Source organism: Lepus europaeus, chromosome 16 (genome assembly GCF_033115175.1).
Source record: "Lepus europaeus isolate LE1 chromosome 16, mLepTim1.pri, whole genome shotgun sequence".
Taxonomy (NCBI): Eukaryota; Metazoa; Chordata; class Mammalia; order Lagomorpha; family Leporidae; genus Lepus; species Lepus europaeus.
In genome coordinates this window covers 81,017,554-81,033,489 of record NC_084842.1, presented here as the reverse complement: position 1 = coordinate 81,033,489, position 15,936 = coordinate 81,017,554, and the positions used below count along the sequence as shown (strand labels likewise).

At 45.0% G+C, this 15,936-nt stretch overlaps 1 protein-coding gene across 5 annotated transcripts in view; it reads left to right on the top strand.

Moving 5' to 3' along the window:
* Positions 1-15,936, top strand: part of CC2D2A (coiled-coil and C2 domain containing 2A) — a 150,388-nt gene that overhangs the window by 115,253 nt on the left and 19,199 nt on the right. For 4 of the 5 annotated variants that reach the window (XM_062212708.1, XM_062212705.1, XM_062212706.1 and 1 more), the window contains 7 exons: positions 2,415-2,506; positions 5,648-5,815; positions 8,558-8,663; positions 9,153-9,262; positions 11,087-11,183; positions 11,968-12,066; positions 14,348-14,524. In XM_062212708.1, coding sequence (XP_062068692.1) covers positions 2,415-2,506; positions 5,648-5,815; positions 8,558-8,663; positions 9,153-9,262; positions 11,087-11,183; positions 11,968-12,066; positions 14,348-14,524 — 849 coding nt within the window. The remainder of the gene's footprint in view (positions 1-2,414; positions 2,507-5,647; positions 5,816-8,557; positions 8,664-9,152; positions 9,263-11,086; positions 11,184-11,967; positions 12,067-14,347; positions 14,525-15,936) is intronic. The other variant, XM_062212709.1, reaches the window with a different exon arrangement.

Genomic DNA, 15,936 nt, shown 5'->3' with positions numbered 1-15,936 from the left:
ATAGCCAACAGACACATGAAACAATGCTCAGATCACAAGTTGTCAGGGAAATGCAAATCAAAACCACAATGAAGTTTCACCTCAAACAGTTAGAATGGCTTTCATATAGAAATCAACAAACACTGGCAAGGATGTGAGGGAAAAGGTGCCCTAATCCACTGTTGGTGGGAATTTAAACTGGTAAAACCACTATGGAAGACAGTATGGAGATACCTCAGAAATCCGAATATAGTCCTACCATACGACCCAGCCATCCCACTCCTTGGAGTTTATCCAAGGGGATTGAAATCCACAAATAAAAGAGTTATCTGCAGCCCCATATTTATTGTAGCTTGATTCACAATAGCTAAGACGTAGAATCAACTGAAGACTTGATAAAGAAATTATGGGATATGCACTCTTTGGAATTCTACACAGCTGTAAAAAATGAAACCCAGACATCTGCAACAAAACAAATGAATATGGAAAACATCCTACTTAGTGAAATAAGCCATTCCCTAAAAGACAAATACCATATGTTCTCCCTGATCTAGGATAAGTAACAGAGTACCTAAAAGGAAACTTGTAGAAGTGAAATGGACGTTATGAAAAGCAATGACTTGAACAGCCCTAGTCTTGACTTTCAAGGAACAGTTTTTTATTTATTTCATTTTTATTTCTTTTCTTTCTTAATACCACTGGTTGAACTCTTTACTTAACATAGAATTAATCATATGCATATAAAGTCAATTGAAAATAGATCACAGTAAAAAATATGAGTGGGAATAAGAGAGAGAGGAACTGTATACATTCCTACGGACTTACTTCTAACAGTAAAGCTAAAAACTTGCCATGAGATTCCAAATCCCATTAAGCTAGGTATTAATAATGCCATCTTATATGTTAAAGTGATCATATTAAATGTTTAATTGATCATATAGATCAGATTGTCAAAGGGATCCTATAAATAAGATCTACTGTCTGGTAATAACAATAGAATTAAAAAGGAGAGAATGTTCCAGCATGGGAAGCAGTCCACACAGCAGACTCATAAAATGAAAAATGCCCTAAACAGCATTCTGACCTCAGAATCAGCCCTTAAGGCATTCTGGTTTGGCTGAAAAGCCCATGAGAGTATTTCAGGCATGGAAAGCCAAGACATTGTGGCAAAAAATAATAATAATAATAAATAAATAAATAAATTCTACATGTAGGATCTCTGTGAATGAGACCCCAGGGGAAAGAAGGGGCCATCAAAGAAGGACATACTTTTCTCTGAAGGCAGGAGAGAAATTTCACTTTGCTTATGGCCCTGTCTAAATATTGATGGACATTGTGGGCTCAAAAGGCTTTCATAACCTTGGCAGCTCATGACATCATGACAAGAGTCTCGGGTGATATTGATGTCATACATAAGTGTTAATTTTTAAATTAATAACAGGAGTCACTATGCACTTACTCCTCTGTCTTAATGAGTTGTACTATGAAAATCAACTGTAAAACTTGTTCTCAAATAGTTCTTTATATTTTGTGTGTTTGTGTTTGGGTACAAATTGTCGAAATCTTTACTTAGTATATAGTTTCCTGTATAGAAAGTTAATTAAAAATGAATCTTAAGAATGGGATGGGAGGCCGGCGCCGCGGCTCACTAGGCTAATCCTCCGCCTTGCGGCGCCGGCACACCGGGTTCTAGTCCCGGTTGGGACACCGATCCTGTCTCGGTTGCCCCTCTTCCAGGCCAGCTCTCTGCTGTGGCCAGGGAATGCAATGGAGGATGGCCCAAGTCCTTGGGCCCTGCACCCCATGGGAGACCAGGATAAGTACCTGGCTCCTGCCATCGGATCAGCGCGGTGCGCCGGCCACAGCGCGCCTACCGCAGCGGCCATTGGAGGGTGAACCAACGGCAAAAAGGAAGACCTTTCTCTCTGTCTCTCTCTCTCACTGTCTCACTCTGCCTGTCAAAAAAAAAAAAAAAGAATGGGATGGAAGAGGGAGAAGGAGGTGGGATGGGAGTGGGGGTGGGAGGGCGAGTACAGAGGGAAGAACCACTATATTCCCAAAGTTGTACTTATGAAAGTTGTATTCACTAAATAAGTTTCAAACAAAAATTAATTCTGGTTTGTTTGAACTTAGAAATTGGCTCTTTTCTCTGTAATTGGCCATTCATTTTTTCAGCAAAATTTTAGTGCCTTAAATGCCAAGAACTTCTCCAAGTCCTGAGAATAGCAGTAAGAAAAACAGAAGAGCCTCCACCCTTAGGTCTAGTGTGGGGAGCTAAAGGATCTCCAGCAACAGGGCTTCCGTTCTGCAGGGAAAATTAATAGCTAGATTGGGGGAATGGGACAGAGGGTGAGACACTGAGGTAACATGGGCTGTAAGGAGTGACCCCGAAGTTTAATAAGAACATTTTACGTAAAGCTGATTTCTTCCCTCAGGTTAGAGAATCAGTGATAAATCGTTTCCTGGTTGCAAAACATCATTTTCTCCTTACTGATTTGATAGTAGAAGAAGAGGTTCCAAATATCAGGTAAAAATAATCAAAGCCACTGTCATTACTTCTCATAAAATGTTTTATTTATTTCTGTTCTATGAAAGGTATCATGTACTTTTTTTTTTTTTAACAATCATATGGTTTGGGCCAAGTCTAATACTGGAGACCAGGCTACACCTGATTAAGGCCTTGTGATGACAACAGCTTAGAAATTTCTGTGAGGACAAGTCGCCTTCCAGCCTCTCCTACCACTTTCCAGTGGAGCCATTGGACCTCCCACTCCTTCAGAGTCCAACTCATCAGCCTCATCTAAAATTTCCACATTTCCATTTCTCTCCTGCACACTCTCCCCCTATTTTCCTAATCTCCCAATGCCAAGGCTTCCCCATAACCTCCTGTCCATAGTGGGGCAGTGGAGGTGGCTGAGTCCTCACCCTCTGAGGTGCTGGCATAGGAGGTTTGGTCCCTGTACCACACTGGGAGGCAGAGAGCTTGGATGTGTGCTTATTGAAGGTGAAGGGCAGCAGAGAAAATGGATATTGATGTGGAAATTGGGAATTAGCTCTCTGTTATTTAGAACGATCCTCGGATTGTCTCATCTAGGGCTGGGTGCACAAAAGATGATGGGTAATTCCCCATAGGGTGGTCCTGTGTAGTCCGTTAATGTCATGACCTGTGAGACAATCTCTTGGTCTCCTAGGATGGCTATTTCATATCCTCTCCACATCCAGTTGAGAAGGATACAAAAAAATTGTCATCCACGGCAGCACCTTTCCTTGGCTCCACCTCCATCCATGCACAGGAGGGAGGCCACACCCACATAAATTCATTCAAAGCCTCTCTCTTTACTCCTGGCCCAGAGTCTAGTCATTGAATGTTTTCACAGTCATGAAAATTACACTTAGAATAGATGATGATTTTTCACATTGTTCTTTTTCTTTTCTTTTTTGTCTGCTTTACTTTCTGCATTAAGTTCTGAAGGCTCAGGGTATGTTCTTTCTCCTTTTAATTTCAGTTTGTTCATAGTTTCTGTATGTGATGGGCCCAGCCAACATGGTGCTGCCATGCTGACTGCTATGGAAGCATCACACACCCTGGGAGAGGGAGGGAGTGTTGGTAAAGGGAAGGGGGTTGTCACGTCGGGACCCCGGCAGAGCTGTAACTCTGAGGCCCCCAGTTTGGGTTAGGTGACCGTCCCAACACTGTGACTGAGGATCAGAGCTGTATAGCCTGTGGTTGAGGTTGAACCCCAGCTCCTTCTCCTATTAAGAAGCTTTCAGCAAATAACAGCATCTCTTAGAGCCTCTAGTTTCTAATCTGAAAAATGGGACAACTAGTATACTTACATAGACCAGCAATTCATACAGAAGTACCTAGAATTCTCTTTGATACCTCAAGGGTGCATCTACTTGGCAGCTCTTGTGTGCAAGACCCTGGCGATCAAATGGAAACGGCAGCTCCTGCAAACCTCCTGGGGTTCCTCTGGGCACCCTCAGCAGTGCCTAGACAGCAGCTGCTGGGCTCTCATCCCCAGCAAAGATGGCTGCAGTCAAGAGGCCGCTCAGCCAGTTCTGATACTGGGCAAAGAGCCGTGAGCACCAAAGCCTGAGGCTGGCTGTGCATAGCTGGTGCCGTTCTGTGGCTCTGTAGCAAGTCATTAGTGTCAGCTTCTGATGCAAAGTCACACCTGTTTTCCTCTTCACCCTCTGGGCTAGAGCGTATTTGCTCCATGCATCTTTCTCCCTCAAGTCACTGGCCCTGTTGTTTTCACTTTCCTGGAAGAGTTTGTTGGATACCATCTCAGGATTTGGAGAGATGAAAGAGCCTTCCGCTCTTTGCCCACACCCTTCCTCCTTGCCTCCATCTCCTCCTCTTCCTCCAGCATAACCACTGGCATCATAGTCATTGTCATCATCCCGTTGTTAACTGAAAAGTCAGAGTCTGGTGGAGAAATCAGAGTTGAAGTTCATTCAGCAAGTCAAGTTTAGATCTAAACCCAGATTGAGCTCACACGTCTGGGTTCAAGTTACAGGTCTTATACTTTTCCTACAGAGTGAGTCTATGCATTAAGTCAGGCTTAAACAATGCTGATTTGTATTTGGCTATTGACCACATTGAAAATCGAAGAATACCTCACTGAAAACTGGAGAGTACTTGGTACCAGCTAGCAGACTTGGTTATTGATTAAGCAGGGGCATTGCCATCCCACTCTCATTTCCACATGGGATGAAACATATCCCTACATGCAGGAGTCATTCACAATGGCCCTAAGATGGGAAGCTCACTCCTCCTTAATGTATGGTAGATGTGCCTTGCCCATGACTGATGCTTCCTTGTTCAGGGTTGAGGTTGGTTGCAAGGCTCTGTTACCTGGGAACCGGGTAGCACCTTCACAGTACTGACAGCCCCTGGGTGACTTGGGCCTCTACAGGATTTAAGGTCAGATTATTTTAGGCATCCACAAGGTGCTAGACAGCTACTGGGATGCTCCACTCCCCTCCTCACTTCATCCTCTCAAGGAGCGCAGGAAGTAGGTATTATCCCCATTTTACACGTGGTGAAACGGAGACCTACAGAGGTGAAATTATTTGCTCAATAGCAAAGAATGGAGCCAGGATTCACACCCAGTTCCAGCTCCAGAGAGCAAGACACCCTAGGAACTGCCCCCGAGGGCAGGTTACACCCACAGCCACGTGACCAGAGTCTATCCTAATAGGTGCTCAGAAGAGCGAGTGCCCCTTGCAACTGACGTAGCTGCTGCTTTGCAGAAGACACTGGTCCTGAGAGACAGGTCAGCCTGCCTTGGGCCAGCAGACAGGGAAAGAGAGGTATTCCCTGTGTGGGGACTGGCAAAAAGAAAGGTGACAGACAGGTGGGAGAGCACAGGACACATGTGAGGCACTGGTGCCTACGCCGCAGAGATCAAGGTAGAAGATGCAGGAAGAGCCACACTGGGGCTGTCTTCTCCTGAGAGTAGCAGCTAGAATAAACTTTAAGAATCCATGCAGTGGGATCATCCTATGTGGGAAAATTGTTAGACTGTTTCCACCCTCCTTAAAAAGACAAAGAGCTGTTCGGGGGCCTAGGAGAGAGCTTGGGACAGAGTTTGGAAGTCAGTTCACAGTATTCCAGACCGTTGTTTTCCTTTGAGTCCTAATTCTCTTCTGTGTCTGTTAGCATTTTGGGCCTAAGCCTTTTCAAGCTGGCAGAACAAAAGCGACCACTGAGGCCGCAAAGAAAAGGCCGGAAGAAGGTGACAGCCCAAAACCTCTCAGATGGAGACATCAAGCTGCTGGTGAACATTATCCGGGCTTATGACATCCCAGTGAGGAAACCGACGCCAAGGTGAGAGCGCTTGGAACAGCCCTGGGTGGCAGGTGCTGGGCCCCAGCCAAGTACAACCTTCTTTATAGCAGCTCACTCTCGTGCTCAACATAGTATTCAGCAGGGCCTGTGAGTTCTTGCTGGCAGCATGGCCCTCCTGTTTGCAAGAGGTTGCAGTTCGGTCCACTTAGGCTACAGGGATCAGAGGTGGGTGGGTATTGGAAACATCTCATAGAACCCAAGACAGGAGGCAAAGCAGAGCTACGTGGTGGACTGCGGGAACTAAGAAGGAACTCCTGAGACCCCTCCGTCTCTGTCACTTGATTCCCTGGGTTTACATCATGTCCCCATGTGATGGAAGCGGTCCCTACAGCCAGGTCCCAGCAACCAGGCATCATCTCAGGAGAGACTCTGAAGGTGCTAACTTGGGTCAGGTATTGATCCATGGTCTAATTACCTACAGCCAGAGAGGCAAGGTAAGGGCCAGCCATGGAAATGGGAACAGTCCTCAGGGAAGAAGGTGTGAGGTGTCTGCCATGGTTCTGGAACACACGTGCTGTGTGCAAATGTGACTTCTCTTTTGTTATGTTCAGGGAGATGGGTCATAACTACCATGGCTTACTACTGGGGGGGCAGTGGGGAGCCCTCAGCCATAGGTGTTTCCTATGCCCGCGCAGAGCAGAGACAGAAACTGCTTTTGGCTGGAGCCCTGATTAGGGTAATGAGAGAAAGTATCATTTACTGGATATTCACCATGTTTCCAGCACCGTGCTAGGCACATTTACCCATCTTATTTCATTTCACACTTAACTACCATTACTCCCCTCGTTTGACTAAAGGAAAAGGCAGGAAGGGGCTTGTCCTGGTCATTGAGCTGCACTCCCTGTGTCACCTTCTTCCCCTTTAATGTGTTCCTTCCTCTCACTCCAATATTCTGCCCTGGTTTCCTATTTTTTTATTTAAGAAAAGGAACAAATTTCATGCAGTTCATATATAAGTTTCGAGAGCATAATGATTCTTCCTACCCTCCCTGCCCCGCCTGCCTTCACAGTTTTCCTTCCTGGCTGCTGATTTGACCTGTCACAGGACATCCTGTCATCACCAACCACGTCCAGTGCTTTGCGCCCTGGAATCTGGCCCATGCATTGTTTTCCCGAGCCCACGGGCAACCCTTCCACCCTGCTTGCCTCAAAGCTCAATTCTGTTGAGTGAAAAGCTGTTTAGTAACAGAACACATAGGTGTTTCTTTTATGGTTGTCTATATAATAGTTCAAGTAGTGCAGCCATTCATTAACGTGTCTCAAAGAAGGTAGTTGGTCCTCCGTGCTACACATCTCAACCGAGCTGCATCAAGACAGCTCAGAGGTCAGGTTTCTGTTGAGCCTGCCTGAAACTGTACCTTTCCCTTGCATCATCCACCAATGGCTCTCAGCTCTGCTCTGCACTCCTACAGCCTGTGCCCATCTAGTCTGACAGTCGTTTCACCCATGAAGTTATGTTTGCATTTCGGTCTTCTGGTCTAGACTGGGCTGAAGTGGGGTCTGACTTGTCTTTGCAGCCCCACAGTATAGTGGGTCCTAAGTGAATCTTCACTTAATAATCTAATTGACAGTTTTACAAAGAGAAAAGGTTTTTTTTTTTTTTCTGGTAGCCATTAAATTCCATGTTCAACTTTGTATGGACCCTGAGCTGTGAAAGGTTTTGGTAGAAAGGAACGATGTATACCTTGCCCAGTGATGAATGCAAAAACCCTTGGTAAACCTTAATGTTCAGTGCAAATATGAATGGGGTTATTGGTTGAGAGTAGGGGGGCCTGGTAGAGATTCTCTGGAGATAAATTTCATTAGTTCATGTAAGAATAGCGGCTGAAAAAGGAAACGGAGAGTAAACTCATTGGTCCTGACTCAAGCTGGGAGTCCCTGAGCCTGCTTTCCCAGGGAGACTTGGCAGAGGGAGCTGTCTGGCCTGGGATGTGCAGCTCAGGGTCAGTGGTGAGTGCAGGTTCGGTGAACATTTGGCACAGCAGTTAAGCCACTGCTTGGGATGCCCACATCCCACATCGGCGTGCCTGGGTCTGAGTCTTCTCTTCACTGTGGCTTCCTGCTAATGCACACACTGGGAGGCAGCAAGTGATGGCTCAGGTAGTTGCATCCTTGACCCATGTGGAAGACCTGGATTAAGGTCAGGGCTCCTGACTTTGGCTGTCATGGGCATTTGGGGAGTGTAGCAGCAGATGGGAAATCCCCCTCTGTCTCTCTGCCTCTAAAATAATGAAAACTTTAAAATTGGGCTTTATGGAGAGAGAGAATGAGAGAGAGAGAGAGAAACAGAAAGAGAGAGAGAGAGAGAGAGAGAGAGAGAGAGAGAGAGAGAGAGAGAGAGAGAGAGAGAAACTGCCGTGGCAGAGAGCTAAAACTGGATAAAGACAAAGACAGGGCAGGCTGGCTGGGAAGCTCAAGAATCTGCTGAGAGCCTGCAGCGCTCTCATTAATGGAGAAAAACCTGGTCCCTATTCAGGCATTCCTGGGAGGGGACGAGAGAGGAGGAGGCTTCCTCTGTTCCCAGCCAGACACACATGCCAGAGTCAGAAGGCCCTGGTAATCGTGAGGAGGCTGGAGAGGACCAGACCCTACTAATACCCTTCTGAAATGTTGGTGGCTTAGAGAGAGTGGAATATCACAGTGGCCAGCAGCACATTCATCTTTGAAGGAAGCATCTTGTCTAGACTCTCATTTATTTCTTCCACATGTTTTTCCCTTCTAGCAAATTCCAGCAGCCATCAAGGTCTTCAAGGACTTTCGTCGAAAAGCACGCTGCCTCCCCAAGCACACACAGCCCCACCCACAGTGCTGACTACCCCCTGGGCCAGGTGAGAGAACCCAGTGCCGGATTTCACCTTGAATCTTGCCCCTTATTGCTTTTTTCAATTTTTAAAATTTTTGTTAATTTATTAGGGAGTGTTCCCATCTGCTGGTTTACTTTCCAAATTCCCACAATGGCCGGGGTTGGGTTGGGGCTGAAGTCAGGAGTCGGGAACTTAGTCCAGGTCTCCCATGTGGGTGGCAGGGACCCAACTACTTGAGCCATCACCTGCTGCCTCCCAAAGACTGCATTAGGGGCTGGGTATGGAAGGCAGGTACTCTGATATGGATGCAGGCATCTTAACCAGTGTCAACAGCTAGACCAAATGCCTTCTCGCACCTCTTATGTTTAAAGACTTGCCAATAAGCCTCACAAACATTCTTGCTTTCCACTTCATTTTCTTTAGAAACATACTATTAGGAAGTACATTCTACCTCTGCTAAGAAGCAAATAATTCTACTGACCTTATCGACTCATGATCTGCTCTTGGTTTAAGGTTTTGGTACGCCCCTTTGTAGAAGTCTCTTTTCAGCGGACGATTTGCCATACAACTACAGCTGAAGGGCCAAACCCCAGCTGGAATGAAGAACTTGAACTTCCGTTTAGGTAAGCACGTCATTAAAGAACTATAGGATACTTTGAGGAAATGTGGAGGCGATAAAAGACTCAGCAGAAAATGGCTTAGGTGAAAGGTTTGAAATTGACACGTGAGAAAAAGATCCAGGTGTCCTGACACCCAAGTCCTACACCTTCCCTCCTCTCCCACTGCTCACTCCATCTAAGAGTAAAAATGGAAGGGCCAGAGCTGTGGCACAGCAGATTAAGCCACCACCTGCATTGCCAGATTCCCCTATGAGCGTCAGTTCAAGTCCTGGCTGCTCCACTTCCTTATTCTTTTTTTTTTTTTAAGATTTATTTTTATTTATTTGAAAGACAGTTACAGAGAGAGGTAGAAACAGAGAGAGAAAGAGGTCTTCCATCTGCTAGTTCACTCCCCAGATGGCCACAACGGCCGGAGCTGTGCCGATCCGAAGCCAGGAGCCTGGAGCCTCCTCCAGGTCTCCCATGTGGGCACAGGGGCCCAAGGACTTGGACCATCCTCTACTGTTATCCCAGGCCATAGCAGAGAGCTGGATCAAAAAAGGAGCAGCCAGGACTAGAACCGGCCCCCATATGGGACAATGGCACTGCAGGCCAAGGCTTTAACCCGCTGCACCACCGCGCCAGCCCCATGCTCCACTTCCAAACCAGCTCCCTGCTAGTGGCCTGGGAAAAGCAGCAGAGAATGGCACTAGTGCCTGGGCCCTGCCACCCATATAGGAGAGCTGGAAGAAGCTCCTGGCTTTGGCCTGGCCCAGCCTCAGTGGTTGTGGGCATTTGGGGAGTGAATTGGTAGATGGAAGATTTCTCTCTCTCTCTCTGGAACTCTGCCTTTCAAATAAATATATAAATCTTTAATAAAAGAATAAAAATGAAGAAATATCCAACTTTTGAGATTTGGGCTCATTTTTGGCTCTGGCATCTTGTACCCCAAGGTTTCTCACTCTCTTCTCACACTGTCCCTACTCTGCTTTTCTTTCTTACCTTCCCTCCTTAGGCAAACTTGGAACCTCCTGGTTCCCATCAACTACACTTTCTCCTTCATCAGAAATACTGTGGCCTTTCCACAGTCTGGTCAAAGGATTTTTTTAGATATTTAAAAGACATTATTTCAATGTTTGAAGGGATCTTAGAGATTATCTAGTCCAAGTTTCTACTCCAGTGGAGAAGAAACTAAAATCCAAACAGCTACGGTGACTTCAAGTCACGTAGTAATGAGAGAAACCAGGATTAGCGTGAGCTAAGTCAGAAAAGAGGACAGAGACCACAGTTATACATGGAGCAAACAGAAGAGTTGAAGGCAAACGCTCAGTAAAGCACAAACAGTACCCTAGACTCCCATCGTGCCCTAGAGAGAAATTCTGGACCAGGCCAGCCTGGTCTTGGCTGGGTTGTTCCAGCCAATGAACCTTGCCCCTACATTGCTTTACTTCTACATGGGAAAATAAGTGAGAGGCAGTACCCATTCGACTAGCCACAGAGTAGAAGGAGGTGAGTGATAGGAATGGTCTTGCTGCAGAAGCCCTGTTGGAGTCGAAAGTTTCAGAAGTCCATAGGTGGCTCGAGTTTCAGCTGCAGACCTTGAAGCCGCCCATCGAGTCACCTCCGTCCTGGCCAGTGAGCTCCTTGCAAAGCCTGCCGTGGAGGGTAGGGGAACAAGCCAGCAGAGGGGGCTCATTTCCTTTCCACTGTAGGCATTGTATTACAGTACCCGGAAACAAATGCTCCTGCCTCTGCTCCTGTGTGGGTCTTTTTCAAGTGTTGACATTTAAATGCTCATCATCTCTGATCTGCCTGTCTTCATGCTTCCTGGGCATGGTTCTTTTGCAGGGCTCCTAACGGGGACTATAGCACAGCCAGTTTGCAGTCTGTGAAGGACGATGTGTTCATTAACATTTTTGATGAAGTGCTGTATGACGTGTTAGAGGTACGTTCTCAGTTTCCAGGAAGATACCTGGACTTGTTTTCATTTCTTCTACCTACCACTGATTTAAGTCCAAGCACATTTTCCATCTTTCTTCTGTTTTGAAATCTTCAAAACTTGATAAGTATAAATGAGGAGAGGAGAGGAGAAGAAAGAGAATTAGTTCTTGTTTTCAGTGGAGTATCTGTTCTACCCTAGAAGTTTGCTATGTCATTTCCATCCGTTGTCTTATTTAGTCCTAAAATAACTCTGTAGAGTGTTGAATCTCCAGTTTATTGATGAGAAGACTGAGGTTCGAGAAGGTTAGATGACACAGAGTCAAAGCTACTAAGTGTCTAAATCAGAATCTGATTAATATTCTAAATGCACATGTTTCAATTACAATCCTGCTATCAGCTAGTGTCCGGAGTTCCTCAATAGTTATCACCAGGGGTCAGTGTTGTGGTGTGGCAGTTAAAGCTGCTGCCTGCCCACCAGCATCCCAGAGGGGTGTCAGTTCAAGTCCTCATTGCTCCATATGTGATCCGGCTTCCTGCTAATGCACCTAGGAAAGCAGCAGGGGATGATCCAAGTACTTGGGTTCCTGCATTCACATGGGAGACCCGGAGGAAGCGCCTGGCTTCTGACAGCAGGTCCAGCTCCAGCTGTTGTGGACATGTGGGGCATGAACCAGTGGATGGATGGAAGATCTCTCTTCCTCACCCCCCTTTGCAACTCTGCCTTTCAAATAGATAAGTAAATCTTTACAAAATAAATAAATAGTTGTCAATTCCTACCCTTCCTTTAGGATGACCGAGAAAGAGGAAGTGGAATCCACACCCGTATTGAAAGACACTGGCTGGGATGCGTGAAAATCCCATTTAGCACAATATATTTCCAAGCAAGGGTAAGCATAAGAGGTCAGAATTCTATGGAAATGGGGAGGGATATGCATTTTTCCTGTGAAAACTTTTTTGCGGGGTCTACCCTCAACAGTGAGAGAAAATATATTTGTGCAAGCCCTGGGAAAGATAAAAGCCACTGTATAAAGCCATTGTTCTTATGTCACATCTGCATGACTTACTAAACCTCTGTGTTCCTTACAGTGAGTAGTTAATATACTACGTTCAAATCAGAGAATTTTTTAAGCACTTAGATGGCAATGAAGCAGAAGTGGGGCAGAGTAGGAACCTGTCCAGGTGACAGCAGCAGAACAGATAGATGCCTGAAGGAAACCTGAAGAAAACAAGCAGGACAGTGATGGCCCATTTAACCAAGTGCATCCATTAATATCCCCACAAGTCTTTACTATTTAAAATCTGAAAAATGTTAGTATAGACATGCTCAGCAGGGACCTCCTTCTTCAGTGAATGATTTTGCTTACAGGGTTCCTTAGACTGACAGCCCTTGAATGACTTAGTAGCCCTAATGTGGGACAGTTAAAGATTCTAAAGTTGCTTTAACATCCCAGCATTACATCCATGCCAACAGGCGATTACGTGCGCTGTGGTGACTACACCGAGTAAATGCCACCTGTACCACATAATCTCCTGTAAGGCCCAGGCCAAAACTCAGGTCTGAGAGGCTTGCGTTGGTTGGGACCTCCAGGAGCAATATTGCAGGGAGAGTCTACAGGCTTGCTGCAGTGATGTGCCTCCCAGAAGCTTTTAGACTTTCAATAGGTTTTAAATCTAAAAAATTAAAAGCACATCATTTGCAAACTGCCTGTGATAGTTGGCATTGCTGAATTGCACATTGCATATTAAGGCATGTTGTGTCCCGAAAACACTTTTTCTTTTTTTTTTTTTTTTTTTTTTTTTGTGTCTCTTCCAAGTATACTGCATTCTGTGGATCACTTTGAACAGCTTTTCCACCTTACTTGGATAGTGATAAATTGAACCAAGAGTGTAGATTACAACTGTAATCTTCAAAAGAAAGACTTACAGGTCTCAGAGGGATAAATGGTCACACCAAAATAGACTGATGCTTTGTTAAGTAAGGTTTTCTGTTTTAAGTATTTTCTGTGTCCTGAATAATTTTCAATGATCCACACTCCTGAAAATGCAATAAAAGCTAGTGTTTTTACAAAAAAAAAAAAAAAAGATATTCAGAGTGTTACTCCAAACCCCTTGATGAGTGAATCTCCTTTACTGCACCCTGTAACACCTGTGCAGTTCGTTTTCTTTCCAACAGCTCTGTCAGGAGTGTCTTCCTTGAACTCTGCCATCATGTATGACTTCCCTGTCATTCCCTCTCAGGTCCTGGTTCAGCTCTCTGGAGGTATCCACAACATCAGAATCCCGATTCCGTAATAATTAGTAACTACATGTATTGGGTGTATCTTACATACCATTATTGAATTCTATGTGATTTGTGAATTTCAAATTCTAGTACTGAATAGTTTTGTAGTACTAGGCAATCTAGTAAATTATTGCTTTCACTTCCCAAGGATTGCAAAGTTCTCCTTTTGAAGCTGTACATAAATCAGTCCTTCTCATTACTTTGAGTCAGTTTGTCCTCTTGACAATAGTTCTTCCATTCAGCCCACATTCACCGAGCACTCACTGGTAAACAAAACAATGCTATCCACCAAAGAAGGATGATACACAAGGGGGTAAAATACGGACTCTGTTCTCGGAGAGCAATTACCTAGAATACAACCTGGGAAGGCAGAATGCATTCATGTAGCAAGCGGGAGAAACCAACCATGTGAGAGGGTGGCAGAGGTGGAGACAATAAAGCCGTTCTTGAGAGAGACAGCGTTTGACCTAAGCCTTGAAAAGTGATGAGAATTCTGAAAGGTGGAGAAGGGAAGCTGAACATTCCAGAGAAGAGGAACGTTGACTGGGTACTCACCATGTGCCAGGCACTCACCATGGTGTTTGATACCTGCTGAGTAATTCTTTACTCAAAACAATACTGCAGGGGTAGCAAGGTTACTGCCTCCTTTGTACCAAAGCACCTGGAGTTTATCCCAGGATTTGAATTCAGGGACTTCGGATAAACAGATCCTTCTCTCCCAAATGGAAAAGGAGATGGAAATATAGAACTTTCTCTGAGGAAAGTGTAGGGAAACAGGCTGATGATTTGACCTGTTTTTACTGATTCATCAATTAATAGTTGACACTTGCCTTTGAACTTTAGTTGTAAAATCACAGGCTGTTTACAAAGTCGTATTTTCTTCACAGATCGATGGAACATTTAAAATCGATATCCCCCCAGTTCTTCTGGGCTACAGTAAAGAGCGAAGCATGATGATTGAGCGGGGTTTTGATTCTGTTCGAAGCTTAAGTGAAGGCTCCTACATCACCCTGTTCATCACCATGGAGCCCCAGCTGGTGCCTGGAGAGTCAGTTCGAGAAAAGGTAATTTTGCTTGTAGTCTGGGAACCCAGGGTCTGGTGGTAATGGGACGTGACCAATGCCTGCCAGGCTATGGTTCCATAAATCTGGACTATGCTGCACTGCACAAAGTCTCCCTTACTCTAATCTCCATTTGTTATCCCTTCAGTTTGGACAGAATGATGGTGAGAACAGATGTGTGCTTTTGAATGTTCACTGAGCCGGTAATTAGGTCAGTTAGCAACTTAAACTTCTAGGCAAAGCAAGACAAATACAAACATGCTCTGCTTTCAGAAGAATTTCCTCGATGTGAAGAAAGTGATACGTGACACACTAAAAAATGACTTTGTTCTTTTACTTGACATCTATTGGCAAGCATGCTGAAATATGTCTCCATGTCTGTCTTCACATGCATTGAGTCAGTTCATAGGGTCTTAAACCTAGATGACCTGCATGGGTTACTGCCACTCAATCCATCAAACAAATATATGCCCAAGTGCTCCACTAAACTTTTTTTGTAAGTTTTATTTATTTATTAGAGAATCTTCCATCCACTGCCCCATTCACTGCCCAAAGGGCCATGATGGCTGAAGCTGGGCCCATCCAAAGCCAGGAGCTTCCCCTGGATCTTCCACATGGGTGCAGGGGCCTTAGCACTTGGGCCATCTTCTGCTTTCCCAGGCCATGCCAGAGAGCTGGATCAGAAGTAGAGCAACCAGGTCTTGAACAGGTACCCATATGGGATGTCAGCACTGCAGGCAGCGGCTTTACCCGCTACACCACAACACTGGCCCCTAAATAGTTCTTAAAAGTAGGTTTCCAGAACTTCCATTTGTTAGCAGTTGTTTGCCAACCTTCATTGTTGGGAAGTAGCTTTCTTGATGTAATCTCTGCTCCATTTACGCCTACTGCCTTACCAGATTTGGGAAAAAAATTTTGACCTCTTATTCATATACAGACTAATTCAATAATAGCAACCACTACCACCCCTAACATATTTTGAATCCTTACTCTGACCTCATTGCTGTGTTTGGCATTGGATATATGCTGTCTCTTTCAAAACTCACAGCTCTCTTCTACAGCGTGTCTTCAATTTACAGATGAGGAAAATAAGGTTCAGTGTATCCGGGGGTCACCAGGCAGTTCCTAGGTGTCTGCCTCACTCTACATTGTGTACATATTCAGGTATAGCAACCTAGAAAAGCAGGTAAAAATTCCACCAAGCTTACAGGCACACATAAGAGCAAATTGTTAACTACTGAGTTATACTGCATGGATTATTTTACTGGCTCTAATTTGTCCATTGTTAAATACGGCTTGAATGGAGGTGAAAAAAATGAGTATATTCTTGTTTCCAGTATTACAGTTTTGATCACAGAAAAGAATATTATTGCTGTCTCCCATTTGCAAGGCGTTTACAGAGGACATGCAGAATT